General features: G+C 49.4%; 1 protein-coding gene across 6 annotated transcripts in view; it reads right to left on the bottom strand.

Moving 5' to 3' along the window:
• Tshz2 (teashirt zinc finger homeobox 2) overlaps window positions 1-16,466 on the bottom strand; it is a 446,931-nt gene that overhangs the window by 175,849 nt on the left and 254,616 nt on the right. For 4 of the 6 annotated variants that reach the window (NM_001399744.1, XM_039106732.2, XM_063282976.1 and 1 more), the window contains 1 exon segment: window positions 9,676-14,689. In NM_001399744.1, coding sequence (NP_001386673.1) covers window positions 11,637-14,689 — 3,053 coding nt within the window. In that variant the 3' untranslated portion in view covers window positions 9,676-11,636. 6 annotated transcript variants of the gene reach the window in all.

Here is a 16,466-nt window from a genome sequence, read left to right as displayed (position 1 = left end):
AAATGATTCTTCAGATGTGCCAAGAAGGAGAATGAAATGACCTCTACGTGGGAAACCCCACAGAAACATCCTTGATTTGGGAAGAGGTTCCCTGTGTTACCACCTTGGCCTGCCAGGTGTCCTGGTTAGTATTGTGTAGAAGTGTGTGGTCCTGAACCCAAAGCCTATGGTATTTTGTCTAAAATGAGAAGCCAACTTCTGGGCTTGGCTCCCGGCTCAAGTTGGTTATGTCCTTGCCATGCGTACGTGAAGACCTGAGGTTGGTCCCCTGCCCTCATGCATAAACCAGGCTGGCCACTGCCTTGCATGTTAGGCTTCTGTGACCTTCAGTGTCTGTCCTGGGCCTGCTTGGCTGGTCTTGTCACAGAGGGCCTCTCTTGGTGTATGAATAAATTATGACTGTGGACATTGGGAGATCCAAGATGGAGAGGCTGCATCTGGTGAGATCCTGTATAATGTGGGCTCCACCGTGTCAGGAGGCGGACACACACTAGACGAGAGGGGAAATTAGACACATCTCTTTGCTTTTCTCATCCCAAGGCAAGAAGGAAAAGTCCAGGCTGATCCTGAAGTCACTATGTAGCCAGTGATGACCTTGAGTTTCTTACCTCCTGCCCCCACTTCACCCCAGGTGATATGACAGGTGAGCATCACCACATCTGGTCACATGGTGCTGGGGGTGAAACCTGGGCATCTGAGCATGCTCGGTGAACACTCTACCCATTGAACTTTATGCTCAGTCTCTCGACTCATTTTTCTTGTCAAGAGCCCATACTTGTCATGGCGGGCTCACTCCCAGGATAACACATTCACTCCTGGGATGTTCAAAGTCACACCCCCTGGTACTTCTCACAAACACTTACATTTCACAAAGGTTTTGGAAGTGACACTCACGAGCCCCTGTGAAACCTCTGGTGAGCCCGCATTGTGACATTTAAGTCTATCTGGCAAGCACCAGCACCTGGGGCTTGACTGTCCTGTTTTGGTAATCCTTGGTTCTGTTTTTTTAGTTTTTTTCCAGACAGGGTTTCTCTGTGTAGCCTTGGCTGTCCTGTAGACCAGGCTGGCCTTGAACTTAGAGACCTGCTTTTGCCTCTCCAGTGCTGGTTGTCATCCTTGGTTTTCTAAAGGCTCAGGACACATACACAGTGCTTGAGCGAAGGAGGAGAGCTTCACGCAGCTGACTGGAGGGGTCATGCAAACAGGAAGGTTTGCTATGAAGGACCCACCATGAAGTAACCCTGAGGGCCAATGTCTCAGCCTAGGAGCACAGCTGAGCTGTGGGCCTTTGTATGTTAATTAGGGTCCTGGGTGGCTTACAAGAGCTAAAGTTGGTTCAACTTTAGAGTTGGCAGAGGGACAGTATTTCTGGGCTCCCCGCTTTCTAGCTAGCGTGTGGACATGCGAGAACACTTCATTATTCCCGACAAGCATGACTGAGATGCAGCCACCAGTATCTCATGAATTTATTTTATTTTCAACAAGTAGTACGTTGTGGTAATGTCGACGTCAGTATTGAAGTGCACACTGTTTACTTTTGTGGTATGTGTGTATGTGTGTGTGCACACACACATGTGCACATGTGTGTGTAAGCAAATGCAGGTGTGCTGTGTGCACGTGTCTTGAAGGCTGGATGAGAATCTCCCACGTCCACCTAGGCAGAATCTCTTTATTATTTGGTCTTTTGATACATACACCAGGCACCTGCCCATGGGCTCCAGAGTTTCTCCTGTCCCCACCTCCTCTTCTATCCCGTCCCGTCCTCTCCCCTCCCTGGAACACAGGCCTTAAAGACTCAGGCTTCTGCCTTTGACTTTACTCCTGGGGACTCAAATCCAGGTCTGCAAGCACAGCAGAGTATCTTTAATAGTCTCAGGGGTTGATCTCGGATGGGTCTCAGGTTGGGGCAGTCATTGGTAGGCTGTTCTCTCAATTTCTGCTCCACCTTTATCCTGTCTCATCTTGTAGGTAGGACAATTTTTTGGTTGAAGGTTTTGTTTGTGATTTGGCATTTCCCTCCCTCCACTGGAAGTCCCAGCTGGCTGCAGGAGGTGGCCACTTCGGTCTCCACATCCCCCACAGGTAGGAGTCGTTCCCACAGACCCGGAGATGTCCTCCACCGATTTCCATTCTCATTCCCGGCCCCACCTGATCACCTGCCCCATTCCCCTCCTCAACCCCTCCCGCCTAGTTATAACTGTGCCCTGAGAGGCTTCATCCAGCCGTGGATGGAAACAGATGCAGAGACCCACAGCCAAGCATCAGGCAGAGCTGGGGAGTCTCGTGGAAGAGTGGGAGCAGAAGTGAGCAAGCTGGAGGGGTCAAGGACACCTCAAGATGACCCAGGGTCAACTAACCGGGGCCCATGAGGACCCACAGAGTCTGAAGCACCAGACAAAGAGCAGGCAGGGGCTGGAGCAAGTCCCCCTACACATCTGTATCAGATGTGCAGCTTGGTCTTCATGGGAGTCCCCTAACAATAGGAGCAGGGGCTGTCTCTGACTCTGTTGCCTGCCATTGGATCCCCTGGCCCTGCCTGGACTGCCTGGTTGGGCCTCAGTGGGAGTGGATATACATCATCCTGCTGCTTCTGGATGTCCCAGGGCAGAGTGGTACCCAAGGTGGGGGGGGTCCCCCTTCCCTGAGGACAAGGGGAGAGGATGGTGGGGTTAGGGACTTGTAAGGGTGGCACTGAGAGGTGGGGAGGGGCTGTGATCGGAACATAGAGTGAATAAAGAACAAGATTAATGGAGTAAAAGCCACCACCAACAAATCCAGGTCCTCCGACTTACTAGGCATGCGCTTTACCCATCGAGCCATCTCCACAGCCCGTAGCCCCCCACAGCTAACACACCGGCCGGCCCGTGGACATGCTACACACTTTCAAGGCACTGTGCTCAGAAATACTGGGAGTTCCGGGCATGCTGAAGTCAGGATGAGTTCCGGAGTCTGGCGTGGTGTGAGCAGCCCTGAACATGGCCTCCTCGGGGTCTGGCTTGGTGTTACAGCTCGGCCACATTCTATATGTGGGTCTCGGGTTTCTGAAACCCCTTCTCTGAGAAGAGAAGTGATACCTGCTTTACGGGATCAGCTGAGAGGACTGACTAAACATCACCGGCCCCAAAGTGTTAGGGACATCACCGTTGATTAAATATCATTGGGATTAGAGTCCAGGGACCAGCAGTGCAGCCAGCACCCTTTGGGGAGAGGCATGGGGGACAGGACGGTGTGAAGCGTTTAAGACAGAGCTAGAGCATCAAAGGGCACTGGTTGATCACCTCAGCCCAGTGTGTCAGGAACTACTCTGGTCACTGTTCCAAATCCCAGGAACTCTTTCTGCCAAGTCCTCAGCAAACCTGAATGGCTCACACCCTTAGACTGCTCTTCTGATCCATACAAGGACAATGTACTGAATGCATAGGGTTGGGAGTGGTGCGTTGATGTAGGAACTGAGGTCCTAGTGTGGTAGCAATTGAGGGGACAAAGAACCTAGGAAACGGGACCTCTGTCCCCATCTGGTTTGCCACCGGATTAGAAAGCTGCAAACTGGTAATGTGGGAGCTGGGTCTAGTTTCTTTTTTCTTTTTTTTTTGGTTCTTTTTTTCGGAGCTGGGGACCGAACCCAGGGCCTTGTGCTTCCTAGGCAAGCGCTCTACCACTGAGCTAAATCCCCAACCCCCCGGGTCTGGTTTCTTATGTGCTGTGTTTAGCTTGAAGAGTGTTCAAAATGGTAGCAACCAGCCCAGAACTCACCAATAAAACCCATCCATAAAAAACACTTGTCTTCGCGCAAAGTCAAGGATTTCTTAGCTCTCGTGTTAGGGCCATGCAGGCCCCGCTTGCTCTAATTTGCCACAGTTGTGCTCAGCCTGCTGGATTCCACGTGCTACCTCATGGCTCTTGGGCACTTGCATTGGTCAATCCTGGGTATTTGAATACAAAGCACTCGATTTCTGTCTCTCTGTTGGTACCTGGTAGGTCTCGATCCTGAATTACGCTATCAAAATAAGTTTGATTTTATTTATGGCTGTGGGATGTGGGTGGGCGGAGGGTGATTCCATAGCAAATCCAAGTTCATGAAAAACCCTACCTAACAGATCTGAAATCCAAGCACAAAGAGGCAGCAGAAACAGGGAATCTGTGAGTTCAAGACCAGCCTGGGCTACCCAGTGAGAGCCTATCACATGAGACACAAAACTGGGAAGATGAATGGGAAAAGCAGGCAGGTGGGAGAGAGGGTGGGTGCGTTCCAAGTATATTATATACATACATGGAATATTCTCATGAAATGTATCGTTATGTATAATGGATATCACACACACACACACACAAACACGCAGGTGCGCACACACAAGCACACACGTGTGTCTTAGAATCATCCCAGAGTTAGTGTGTCTTAGCTTTAGAGTCTGAGAGAGCTTCAGGCCCTGAGTTCGATCCCCAGTAGTGCAAACTGACACATGCCCGCAAACAAGTCTCCCAGGCCAAAAGCTCCTGGTTAGGAAGTACCAGCACTTACTTAACAAGATAACCACGTTAGAAAACACCTTTTGTTACTTTTACAGGTGAAGCCAAGAAAACAGTCTGAAACATACTTCACACTTGAATCTATCGTGTAGCTACAAACGTTCTCTCCTCTCTGTCTCTCTGTCTCTGTCTCTGTCTCTGCTGTCTCTCTGTCTCTCTCTGTCTCTCTGTCTCTGTCTCTGTCTCTGTCTCTGTCTCTGCTGTCTCTCTGTCTCTCTCTGTCTCTCTGTCTCTGTCTCTGTCTCTGTCTCTCTCTGTCTCTCTCCCTGTCTCTGTCTCTGTCTCTCTCTGTCTCTCTCTCTGTCTCTCTCTGTCCCTCTGTCTCTCTGTTTCTCTGTCTGTCTCTCTCTCTCTCACACACACACACACACACACACACACACACACACACACACACACACACACGATGTCCTAGGAGAGAAGAAAGGTCACCCACTACCTCCCATACGCTCTGGGAATCCTCCCGAGTCTACATACTCCCTTCAGCCGTAGAGTTTCTCTTCCTCGGGGTATTGACATCCGTCTCCTGTACCAGGTGAGCCTCCCATAACATTTACAGAGGGTTCCCGGGGAGCCTCGAGACACATTGATTTTCCACCAACTCCCCATCTCCCGGAGAAGAGAGGAGAGCAGTGGATCCTCTTCGCCTGGTAACCAAGTGCATCCCACTCCCCCGCTGGCCTACATAGCATTTAACAAACTGCCCTGGGTTCCTTGCAGGGCGTGGCATCCCCACTGATTTAAAATCCCCGCATTGCTCAAACGGTATTGTTCTTCATCAAGTGGAGTCGTCTTTTTTATGTGAGGTGTCAAGCTCCCTAACAAATACCTCCTGCCAGACAAATCAAGCCCCTCGTCGGAGAGCCGCGGCTAAATAGTTTATAGCTTTAATCTGCTCACCGAGGTGTGCAGCCTATGACAGTAATTATAAATGCAAGGAGAAATTATAGCTGAATGCCTTAACAGCATTAGGAGCTGTTTGATGAACAGTCATGGGCGCCTGCTCATTTCCAACAATAGAGGGCAAGTTAGTGTCAGTGCATTAGAGCGATCTCAGTTCTGCACGGCTTTTTCTCGCACTTACCACGCAATGTCACTTGTCTCCTATAAAGTAGGGGGGGGAGAAGAAAAAAGCGTCGTGGAAAGCTTTAGACTTGATAGTTTAAAAAAAAAACAGACAAAGAGAGAAATGGAGAGGAAAACGGTTTATCGTCGCAACTCGTATTTTCCTGTTACGTTTGGAGGCAGGTTGGGTTTTGGATGAACTCATGGACGGTAACTAGCTACCTGTTTTCTTACGAGGGACCTGGAAAAGAATTCCCTCCCCAAGCCTCTTTTTCCCCTCTCCTTAAATGCTTCTATAGAGAAAGACTTCATTAAATGAAGGGCAAGTTCCAAACGATCTCGGAGAGCCATCCCCTGCAAGCCCCCGCGCTGTGTCCCTCGGCCGGCTTCTCCCTCTCTTCCCGAGTCTTCGCAACCTAAGGACGCAATTTACTCTTGATTCTCCCCTCCGTGCTTTTGCAGAAAGACGTTTTTAATTTAGCTGAAGAATTACACAAATGTGTTTTAAAGACATAAATCCATATAAAAAATATGAGCTAATTAAAACATTGCACTCCCTGTCGCTCATGGAGTTTCAATTTAGCAAAAGGGGGGGAAAGAAGAAGAAGAAGAAGAAGAAGAAGAAGAAGAAGAAGAAGAAGAAGAAGAAGAAGAAGAAGAAGAAGAAGAAGAAGAAGAAGAAGAAGAAGAAGAAGAAGAAGAATTAAAAACAAAAAAACCAAACCAAACCAAAAAAATCACGTCTGCTTAAATGAATGGATGACGGTGATGGCTGACTGGGGTAAATTAAAAACAATGTTGATCTATATTAAAGCGGCGAATTATACACGTCAAGATGGAGTCTTCAGGAGTCCCAGTGAGGGGGAAAGTGCAGTGGGGTGATGTGCCTTGCAAGGTAAGGCAGATCACTCAGAAGAAATGAAAAAAAAAAAACCTACAAAAATTCCCTCGTTTAGTTCTTGTCCCTTGGGAAGGGCCAGAGCGTCTTCCATGACCCTGCTTCTGTGTGGCTCATGTTGTCCCCACCTCTGGCTGTACCATCCTGAACACATGTGGTCTCATCTTACTTTGCTTGCCCAAAAATGTATTCCCCAGAGTCAGGGTGATGTACACCCAATCCATGTGGCTTCGGTTACTGTCTTGGTTTGATACTTTATACGAATGCACATCACACAACTAAACGGGGAGTTTAAGAGGAACAGAGGCGGGCGGCTTCACCCTGCAGGGTGTCTCAGGCCCTCATATTTCTGTGTGATAGTCTTTTGGTCACTCTCTGACTCTGGGTATTATGGGGGTCCTCTGAGATCCCGCACTCAGTGACATCATGAGTGACATCGAGGCTGTCTTTGCTCACCCTGATGTCCGTGCGTTCGTGAAATTGCACGAGGACGCACTTCTTACAAAGCATTTTCTGCGGCTAGGTCATGCGGAACTGTGACTCGTTTACAGCTGGGGTTTCCTAGAAGCCCCCGGGGGACCCTTGTTTTTGGAAAACAACCTCTAACCCACATGGTCTAGCCTCTTCTCTGTACGGTTGGTCATACAGTGGACCCTCAGCTCAGGTGAGGAGGAGGAGACCAAGGGCAGAAGAAGTTGGATGAGGATTGTATAGACCCACGGTGCTTAAGGTTGGGACCGCCTCCTTGCTGACTTGGTGTTAGTGGAAGAATGATGGAACCTTTGTAGCTAAGGCTTACCTTCCTTCAAAATGAGGGTACAAGTGCACAGCCATTCCTGACTTATAGGAAGAAGCCAATCGGTGATGGTTTTGCCACAGCGACCACAAAGGCTAGGGTTTGCAAGGGGGATGACCATCTGGACACGAATTAGTGGGTTGGGAAGGCAGCAGGTTCTAAGATTCCCTGTGTTTCAAGACACAGGAAGGGCTGAGAGACTCTCCAGGATTTACTCTCCTGGACTTACTGTGCATCCAGCTTTAAGCAAAGTAATCACATGCGTCTATGTAATCCTCAAATCCCTCCTGTGAGCAGGCGACAGTGACCCCATTTTACAAATATGGAAGTGGGGTTCAGCATGGTAGCATGGGGTGAAGTTGGAAGCCAGGGTGGGTGACCTCTACAGCCAAATGCTCCTCAGAATGAGTGCCTGCTATCTCTGTTTCCCTGGGTCCGCCCAGGGAAGGGTCCCCCGCTATGCATTCCATTCAGTGAATTGCCCCTGAGTTGTGTGTCTGCCCCTGGCCTTCACAGCCGACTTCTGTTTGGGTCATTAGTTCTGTTTATTTCCTAGTATGAGCACCATGTTTGCCGTGGGGCCCTGGTCCAGACGTGAGGTAATGCATACGTGAAGCTCAGAGACGGTAGGACCTTGGGAGGTACAGCACTGCACTCTGTCCTTATTTCTTTGAACCAACCCGTACTTTACAGGGAGGCTAGCAGGGCGTGATGCCTGGGAGGAAGCAACTGCCACCAGGCTCCACGGTTTGCTGCTACAACTGGCGTTCCTCTTGGCTCACTGCTAAGCCCTATCCCTAAATAGAATGTGGTGCATGGTGAAACCCAGCCAATATTTGCTGAGGGAAGGAAGGGTCAGAGGGAGGGGAGGAGAAACAGAAAGAGGGGCGTTTCTTCAATGGACAGAAAAACAGTGGGTTCCTCTCACGAGGCTTCATGACTCCAGCCCGTTCTGTGCTTTCCTAGACTGGCGTGTAATCTCCGTGGTTAATATTGATAGAATTATGGCTTTCCAAGTTGAAAATGACATATATATATATACATATATATATATACATATATATATATTAATATATATATATTTGGAAAAGAATAATACTAAGGCCCACATCACGATATCTGGGACACGGCTATACAAAGACTCCATGGTTTGGTGAAGGGCAAGTTCAACCGGATCAGACGTCCATCTTTTATCTTATGTGGCAGCCCCCTTCCGTGCTTTCACCCCTGACATACCGTTTCATCAAGCCATCCGTTACAGACGTGTCAGGCGGCATGTTGGACTAGAATACATTTCCGCCTGCAGTCTCAAAGCTAGGTGTGCCGCTCAACGCGTACACTGCATTACGTGGTAATGACTATAATTTGAAGTCCTTATGCATTTGAGACTCAGTGATTTACTCTCTGTTTAATTTCCAGTCGAGAGCGAGAGGCTTTTAAAGGTATACACAAACACATGGGGAAACTGTTTTAGACTACTTATGTCCTAAAAGAGGGGGTGCCCGTTCAATACTTTCCAAGGAAATTTTAATGAAAAACTTGACTTCGCTATCTGGCAGGGTGTTCACAGGACTAGAGGTGGCCGCAGGAAAGGGAAGAAAATCCAGGTCGAAATTCCTGCCATTTAGAAACGCACAGACATGGGAAACTCTTAAATATCCCACTGTATCTCGATGTGTTTTATAAAATACCATGCCATTTTTTCTAACATTGTACCCTCCTCCGTATCAGCTAAGATTAGAATTCCAAGTGATGATAGAATCCTGTAAACACCTAAAACCATCATTTTAAAAAAATATATAATAAAGCTTATAAAATTGAAAACAATGAAAATGAGCTACCCCATGCATAAACTCTGAAGAGGGGGCAGGGTGTATACACATGGCTCCAATTGAGTACTTGAAGTGGGGGAAGGGCTCTTTCCTAGGTGAGCTAAACTTCAAGACACCATCTTGTCACCCACGGGCACGAGGACAACCATTCAAGCAGACTGGATTAAATACAAGCACACCGGCACCCACATCCTCTCTTCTACGTATGCAACACAGTCCCATTGGACGGAATGACTTCAAACTCCTTTCTGCAGCCCTGTCAGACACCCCAGCATGGCTGTGGTTGCACCGAGCGTTCATAGTCTCCATGATGATAACACTGTCATAGATTAGAAGTATTTATTCTGCACAGATGTGGACAGATGTGCAATGGCAGCCTTACTCACGTGCCTCCTGGGTTTACAGGCTGCCTCTGTGCACCCCCCTCCCCAAATTATCGGCCGATGTTTGCTTCTCTAGGGCAGACAGCATACGCTTCGATTCCGACTCAGAATGAGACCTTCCTTCTGCCCCCCGCTCCCTAGTTCCACATCGCAGTTAAAAAATGATTACAGACCTAACAGGTGGAAAATTGGTCTTTATTATAGCACAAAATAAACATTGCCTATTTGTTCCCTTCGCCGTGGTTCGGACCCACAACTATTAGATTTAAAACATACGTCTCATCCCTAGGTTCTTTATGTGTGTCCACCCTTTTTTTTTTCTTTTAAAGGACCAGAAGGGCATAATGGCTAATTACATAAAAATTTAAAATGTGATATGGTAAATAAATAGCACGTGGCAGAACCCAGAGCTCGAGTGTGGGCTCGACAGATGCAAAATGGCTTTCCATTCAGTAAGGTAAGATGTGTACAATCATGCTTGGAAACCCGGAGATGAATCTGCCCGGAACATTTAATTATCATGATAAAGGCATGCAAACAATAGGGGTGGCCCTCAAGAGGGGGGTCCCCAAATCAGAAGCATGGATTCCCACCTGGAGGGAAGAGTCTCGAGTCAAGCATTCCCACTCGGAAGCTCTCTAGCTCTGTGAGGAGCATGTGCGTGGGGCAAGCATGTGTGCCCTACGGGACCTTCCTCTACCTGAAACTCCCCTAGCATCTGTACCTGTAAAGCCTGGCCCGAAAGTCTCCTGTGTGAAAGTAAAAGCTTTGCAAAGACGGGGTGGCGAGGGCTCATATCGTAAGCTTCCATAATTTGTCGTGAGTTAATTAAGAGGGGTTCAGTGATGCTGTGGGGCATACGCTGGGCTGCAAAGCACGAAGCCCTTAGTTCATGTTGGGTCCTAGCGTTGGGGTGGAGCCTCAGGCAGAGGTCAATCTGAATGTGTGTTGGGGTCCCTAGCGTCTGGGGGTGACATGCTGGTAGGGGAGAGAAGAGGAAGCAGAGGAATCCTGTGAGGGAGGTTTGTTGACATCCAGCCTTGCTTGAGCTCAATATTTGGAAGCAGCCTACGTGACTAATTTGCCATAAAGTATTTGCCTTTGGTCTCTGGCCTTTCTCCTGGAGGTGACATAAGTAACATGGGCATTGGTAACAAAGCAAGGCATGAACTTCTATGATACACGGAACAAATTCCTTCCTTTCCTCGTTTTGGTATTGGGATTTGAACCCACGACCTTATGAGTGCCGGGCAAGTACTCGGCCAAGTACTCTGTTACCAAACTGCACCTCCAGCCCAATTTAAAAAAAATATATATCTTGAAGCTGTGGGATGGACCCTACTCACGTGGCCACATACAGGCTTCGACTATCCACTTCTATATGTGAAACAAACTCTCAGGGATGTTTCGAATCTGTTAAGAGGCGGATTCTGATCCCGAGTTTATCCTAAGGAAAATCAAAAGGCATTTCCATCTCCCTGCTGCACAGAGGAGTGCATCCCGACTGTCCCCCTTAAGGGTCCCTGCTCTTCCGTAGGAAAATGAATATAGGAAGGAAACGGAAGGAGCGCAGAGGCAGCCTTCACTAAAAGTTGGCTACCAAATGTATTCATTGCAAGGGCTGAGAAAAAAGACAACATTAAGCCATTCGTGAACTGATTAAGCTATCTCTGTATATAACGGCCCCTGGGAGGTCCCCCTCCCCCCACTGTCCTCATTCTGGCGCCACCTCTTTCCCACTCTGTAAGTATTAAGCATTGCTGTGGGAAGGCAGATGGCAAAATGGAATCTAGTCCTTGTTAATTAAAACCAGGGGAAGCTGGACCTTGGAGGTTGGGCCTTAGGTTGCTAAGGGAATCGTGTGTCCTGGAGCTCTATGCGCAACCATGAGCTTCATCTCTCGTAGATACATTGTATCCTGCTTCCGGGCTAAACTGGAGGACATGTGTGGGGAGGGGGTTGTTAGAACCCACTCCTGGCCGCCTGTCATTTGTAAAAGTAAGTCTATGGAAGCAAACTAGGGTCCTGGGAGGCCTCGGGAGACCTCTGCCTCTAAGCAGACCCATCTCCTTTTAACATGCTCCTCACAAGGCCACAGTCGCCGTCACCTGGGAGCACACCCCATACCTGCAGAACTACTCTTCATCCACGTCTGTTACAAACTGAGCGTGGTGTTCTGGTGACTTGCTGTGCGTTTTGCTTAGGTGGAGTTTTACTGCGTGTTTGCTCACAAATGTCCGACTGCATAACTTACACTTGAATTTAGAGTCTGTGTCCTCTTCGTCAGCTATTGTCTCTGGAGACCTCTGAGCCGACGACACCCGGGAGATCTCCTGTTCTACCTTGCTTTGCTGGTCAGCGGCCATCCGGGTCATGTCCTTCATTTGGAAGCCCAGGTGAGACTCTAAGTGGCTGATGTAGGTAGAGGGGGTTCTGAACTGGGACGCACAGTCACTGCAGTAAAAGATGGGGTGCCCCTTGTCCATGTTTTTCAGGAATTTTGTCCCACCTGTTTTCCTAAGCTGGTACTTGACATTGGCCAGCCAGTGGCTGATTGTGGTCATGGAGAGTCCCGTGAACTTTGAGATTTGCATTCGCTCTTGAGGGCCCAGGTCAGACAGCAGGTATTTGCCCTCTGAGGTCTGGAAGAGGCTCGAGGCAAACTGGGCTTGCAGGATGAGGAGATGCTGCGGGTTCCAGTTGGACTGCCGGCCTTTTCTTTTGTGCAAAGTGGAGACTTCGCTTGAAACGTCCTCAAAGCGTCTCACGTCGATTTCCAGCTTCACAGGAGGGACCCTCGAGGAAGCGGCTGGCTTCGGGGTGGTGGCTTTCGGGAGGACCTTGACCATGTCAGCAATGTCACAAAGAGCATGCTTCTGAGGTGGGGACGTGCAGGATTGTGCTTGCGAGGACTCGGCTCTCTTGCTTTTGGACTTGGTCAGGTCGATGGGCTGGTCGGTGTTCTCAAACAGGTAGTGTCGGGACACACTGGCGGCCGGCCTGGTAGAGGTGGGACTTATGACCGGCTTGTCCACCACGCCGAGACTGGACTTATGGAACATGGGGATTGTGCTTGAGTTGGGGCTGGAGCAGGAAGGCGAGCGCAAGGGCTCGGTGGCTTTGCCCAAGTGGTTGTTCAGGACGGACTGCAGGGCACTGAGCGGGTTGATGGAAGGCAGGGCCGGGCTGTGGTTAGCCACTGCACATCCATTGGTCAGAGAAGACACTGGTTCTAACGGCTCCGGTTTCTCTTTCAGCAGCTTCTCCTCTTCCTTCAGGGGACAGGACTCGGCCTTTCTGGATTCCGAAGGTGGTTCGATTTTGGAGAAAGACTCGCTCTCAGGCTGGCTGAAAGATGTTGCCTCTTCGTGGGGACTTTCCTTCCTGCACTGCTTCATGACTTCCTCTTTGTCTTCTGCCTCCTTCTTGACTTGAGTGTACAGGGCCAGGCTTGCGGGTACGGGGCCAAGTGGCATGCCCTTCCATTTGGGCGCGATGGGCCTTAGCTTGTTGGCGAGGTTGGGTCGGATTTGCAGTATCTGAGAGCCCATTGCCATGGGCGGCTTGGTGCCCTCCGACAGCTGGTAGGCTGCATGGATACTTGGATACGCACTCCAGCTGGGAGCACCATTTTGGGCCTTGTTGATGGCGGTGGTTACGGTATTTTCCAGTGACTTTAAAATGTCCCCGCCGCCCTTTGAGCCGTCTTCCAGGTCCTCCTCTCTTAGATACTGGTATTTTATGGTAGGGTCGAGAGGTTTCTGTAAAGCGTCTTCATACTCCTCGTTTTTCACGCCTTGCTCATCCTCGTTGATCTCCCCCTTTTCCTTCTTGCTCTCTTTCTTTAGCTCGGTGGCGGAGGCTGTGCTCTCGGAGGGGGAGTTACTCGACGGCTTAGGGGCCAGAGACTCACTGTTTGGGCTCTCAGACAGCGACTGCATTTTCTCCACAGCCAGCGGGTCCAACACGAGTTGCTTCCCTTTCTTGGAGGCAGAGCTGGTGACTTTGAGAAAGTGGCCCGTGACCATCATGTGGGTGGTGAGTTGCTGCAAAGTATCGTGGGAACTGCCACACTCCATACACTTCAAGATCTGGGACTTGCAGGCTTCGAACTGCCAGGTGTAGCTGGCCCCGTTTTGGTAGCCATAGCGGCTGTTGGAGGGCAGCTGCAGGTTAGCACTCTTCTGGGAAGAGAACGAGTCTGCGAGCGAGCCCGTGGTGGAGTCGGGGGAGCAAGGCCTGTTGACGTCGAAAACGCGCTTTTTGGCTGGTGCGACCATCTTGGAGGAAATGGTTGGTACTGGCTCCTTCAAAGGCACTTTTTGGTAATGTTTTGTCTTTATCATGTGGACGCTCAGGTCTTGCAGAGAATCGAAGGAGTCGCCACAAAACATACATTTCAGAACCTTTTGAGCATCGTCTTTGTCCATGTCCTGGAAGGCCCTTTTCCGGGGCTTGGAGTAGCTCGTGGGTCTGAGCTTATCTTTCTTGCGGTTGTCGTCTTGATAGTGGCCCGTCTCGTTCATGTGCACTGTCAGCTCCACGAGAGTGTCGTAGGCCGCGCTACATTGCCTGCAGCGGAACCTGCTGGCCCCCGTGAACACCGAGCCACACATCTTACTGTTCTGCCGGTACAGCTGTACGGAGCTGAAGAGGCTGGGCTTAGAGACGGACCGGGAAGGCAAGTTCTGCTGTAGGCTTTTGGACAGGGCATCCTGGTGCCAATCAAAATCATTCTTGCTGCTGCCGTTGCGGGTGTCACAATTCCGTCTCTCGCTGTTGGATAACTTGAAGCCGAGGCCCAGGCCCGACCAGTAGGAATCTGACAGGATATTGGCGTAGACAGCTGTCATTTTATCCATGCAGTTATGGGGTTCGCTGGGAAGCTTGGCATGAGGGTTTGCTTTCTTGTCTGGGGCATCTCGGCTGCAGACGCTTTTGATGTCTGACACCTGGTCGCTGGCATCGCTCAGGAGGGACTCGTTTTCTGCGTCCTGATTGGACAGGTGGCTCCCTGGCGAGTTCTGGCAGCTGAAGTAGCCTTTCTGCTCTGGGCCTGTCTCTAGCTCCTCATCTGTCCCGGTGTCATTGCTGCCCTGGTGTTGAGCCACGGAACCGCTGTCTTCGTCTTCCTCCTCTTCCTCCTTTATTTCCTCCTCTTCCTTCAGTACTTCCTCCTGGGCATACCCTGTAGGAGATAGGGAAAGATGAACTAAGTGTGAGAACAGCCAACAGAGTCCATCCCCAAGTCCCCGCTTACCCAGTCTGAACTGAATAGCAACACAATCTATACTTTGACCAACTTCCACAGAAACAGGGATCGATAAAGGCTGGTGTTTTATTTTGGGACAGGGTCTCATGTAGCCCAGGCTGGCCTGAGATCTGCTATGTAGCAGGGCATGAACTTTTGATCCTCCCACCTCTACTTGCTCAGTGAGGAGCTTACAAGTACGAGCCGTCATATCTAGTTTATGTGATGCAGGGGATAAAATCCAGCTTTCAGGCAGGCTAGGCGGGCACCATGCCAAGTGAGAACATCCCCAGAGCCCAAATGATGCCCTCTGTGCCATCTGTTACCTGTTCCTTTTTATCTTGGCAAAGGCACAATTCTCGTGAATGACTATGACTACAAGTTGACAATGTAGGGGCCAAATATCACTCTGATATTCCTATAACGGGGCGGTGGCTACATTCGTGTGTATGGTTTCCTGGAAATCTAAACTGAAAGATAGATCCTATTAACATCATGGTACAGGAGAATGTTGGCTCATAAGGAAGTTAGGGCTTGGTCCTTAGCATCTCCCTGGCAAACTGCTCCAAGACATTTGGGAGCATTGGCCTGAATTCATCTAAATAGGAACCTGGACGCACAGCCATTATATCCTTGAGAGCCTGTGTCTTTCTGTTGTAACATTGTTATTTATGGAGAGTGGCCGGGAGAGAGAGAGAGAGGATGGGGTATGCAAATACAATCTCCTACCAATGGCTGAAAAATTATGTAAGCTCAGCAAATACAATGATTTTTAAAATAATGGTGAATGGTGTGAGAATGGGAGATTTGGGGGCGAGTCTATTATTCTCTCACAGGTTCATGAAGACCTTTCCAGACACGGCTGAAAATACTCTCTCGATCTTGTTCCTATAATTTCAAATGCACTGTGATTTGTGGGTACCCGTCACGAGATGCCAATTATAGAGTTGATTTGTGGATGCAAAATGCTATTGGGGAATGCATACTTTCCTTTCTCTGAAAGGACTGAGGGCCAGTAATTGCACAGGGAAAACGCAGGCACGGGAGAGAGAGAGAGAGAGAGAGAGAGAGAGAGAGAGAGAGAGAGAGAGAGAGAGAGAGAGAGCGGGAGCAAAAGAGAATTAATGGGCAAATCCCCATCACTGCTGAGGGGAAATGTGACTATTTATGCCCATGGGTTCATTTTCTCCACCTGGTCTTTTAAAGTCACGTGGGTAAGATATAACCAAAGATGTCCCCCATGCAAAGGACCCAGCTTCAGATCTGCAAGGCCAGCATGATCTTAATGTGGTGTTTCTTCATAAACATCACTCTCCCTCTTGATGGCAAGGGGAGAGAGAAACCTGATATCAGGTCCTAGTCTTCCCATATGCCAAGCCTAAAGCTTGGGAGAGAGAGAGAGAGAGAGAGAGAGAGAGAGAGAGAGAGAGAGAGAGAGAGAGAGAGAGAGAGAGCGCGAGCCTGGCATATACGCAGGTGCTTGCTTTCCAAACTCTGATCCTCATGCTTACACAGTGACCACTGAACCATCCTTCCAGTCTACAAGCACAATCTTTAACATTTATCCCATATCCATTTATTTTATAGGTCAGGACACTGAGGCTTCAGAATGAAGAAAGTTGCAGAGCATGCAGGGTCCTCCCACCCCCTTCTGTTTGCTAAAAGAATCCATTGTCTTGTCCAGGACACCTTCTCTCTACTGCCAATCTAATGA

Source organism: Rattus norvegicus, chromosome 3, assembly GCF_036323735.1.
Source record: "Rattus norvegicus strain BN/NHsdMcwi chromosome 3, GRCr8, whole genome shotgun sequence".
Classification (NCBI taxonomy): Eukaryota; Metazoa; Chordata; class Mammalia; order Rodentia; family Muridae; genus Rattus; species Rattus norvegicus.
The sequence above is the reverse complement of the archived record's forward strand: the minus strand, read 5'-3'. Positions and strand labels throughout refer to the sequence as shown.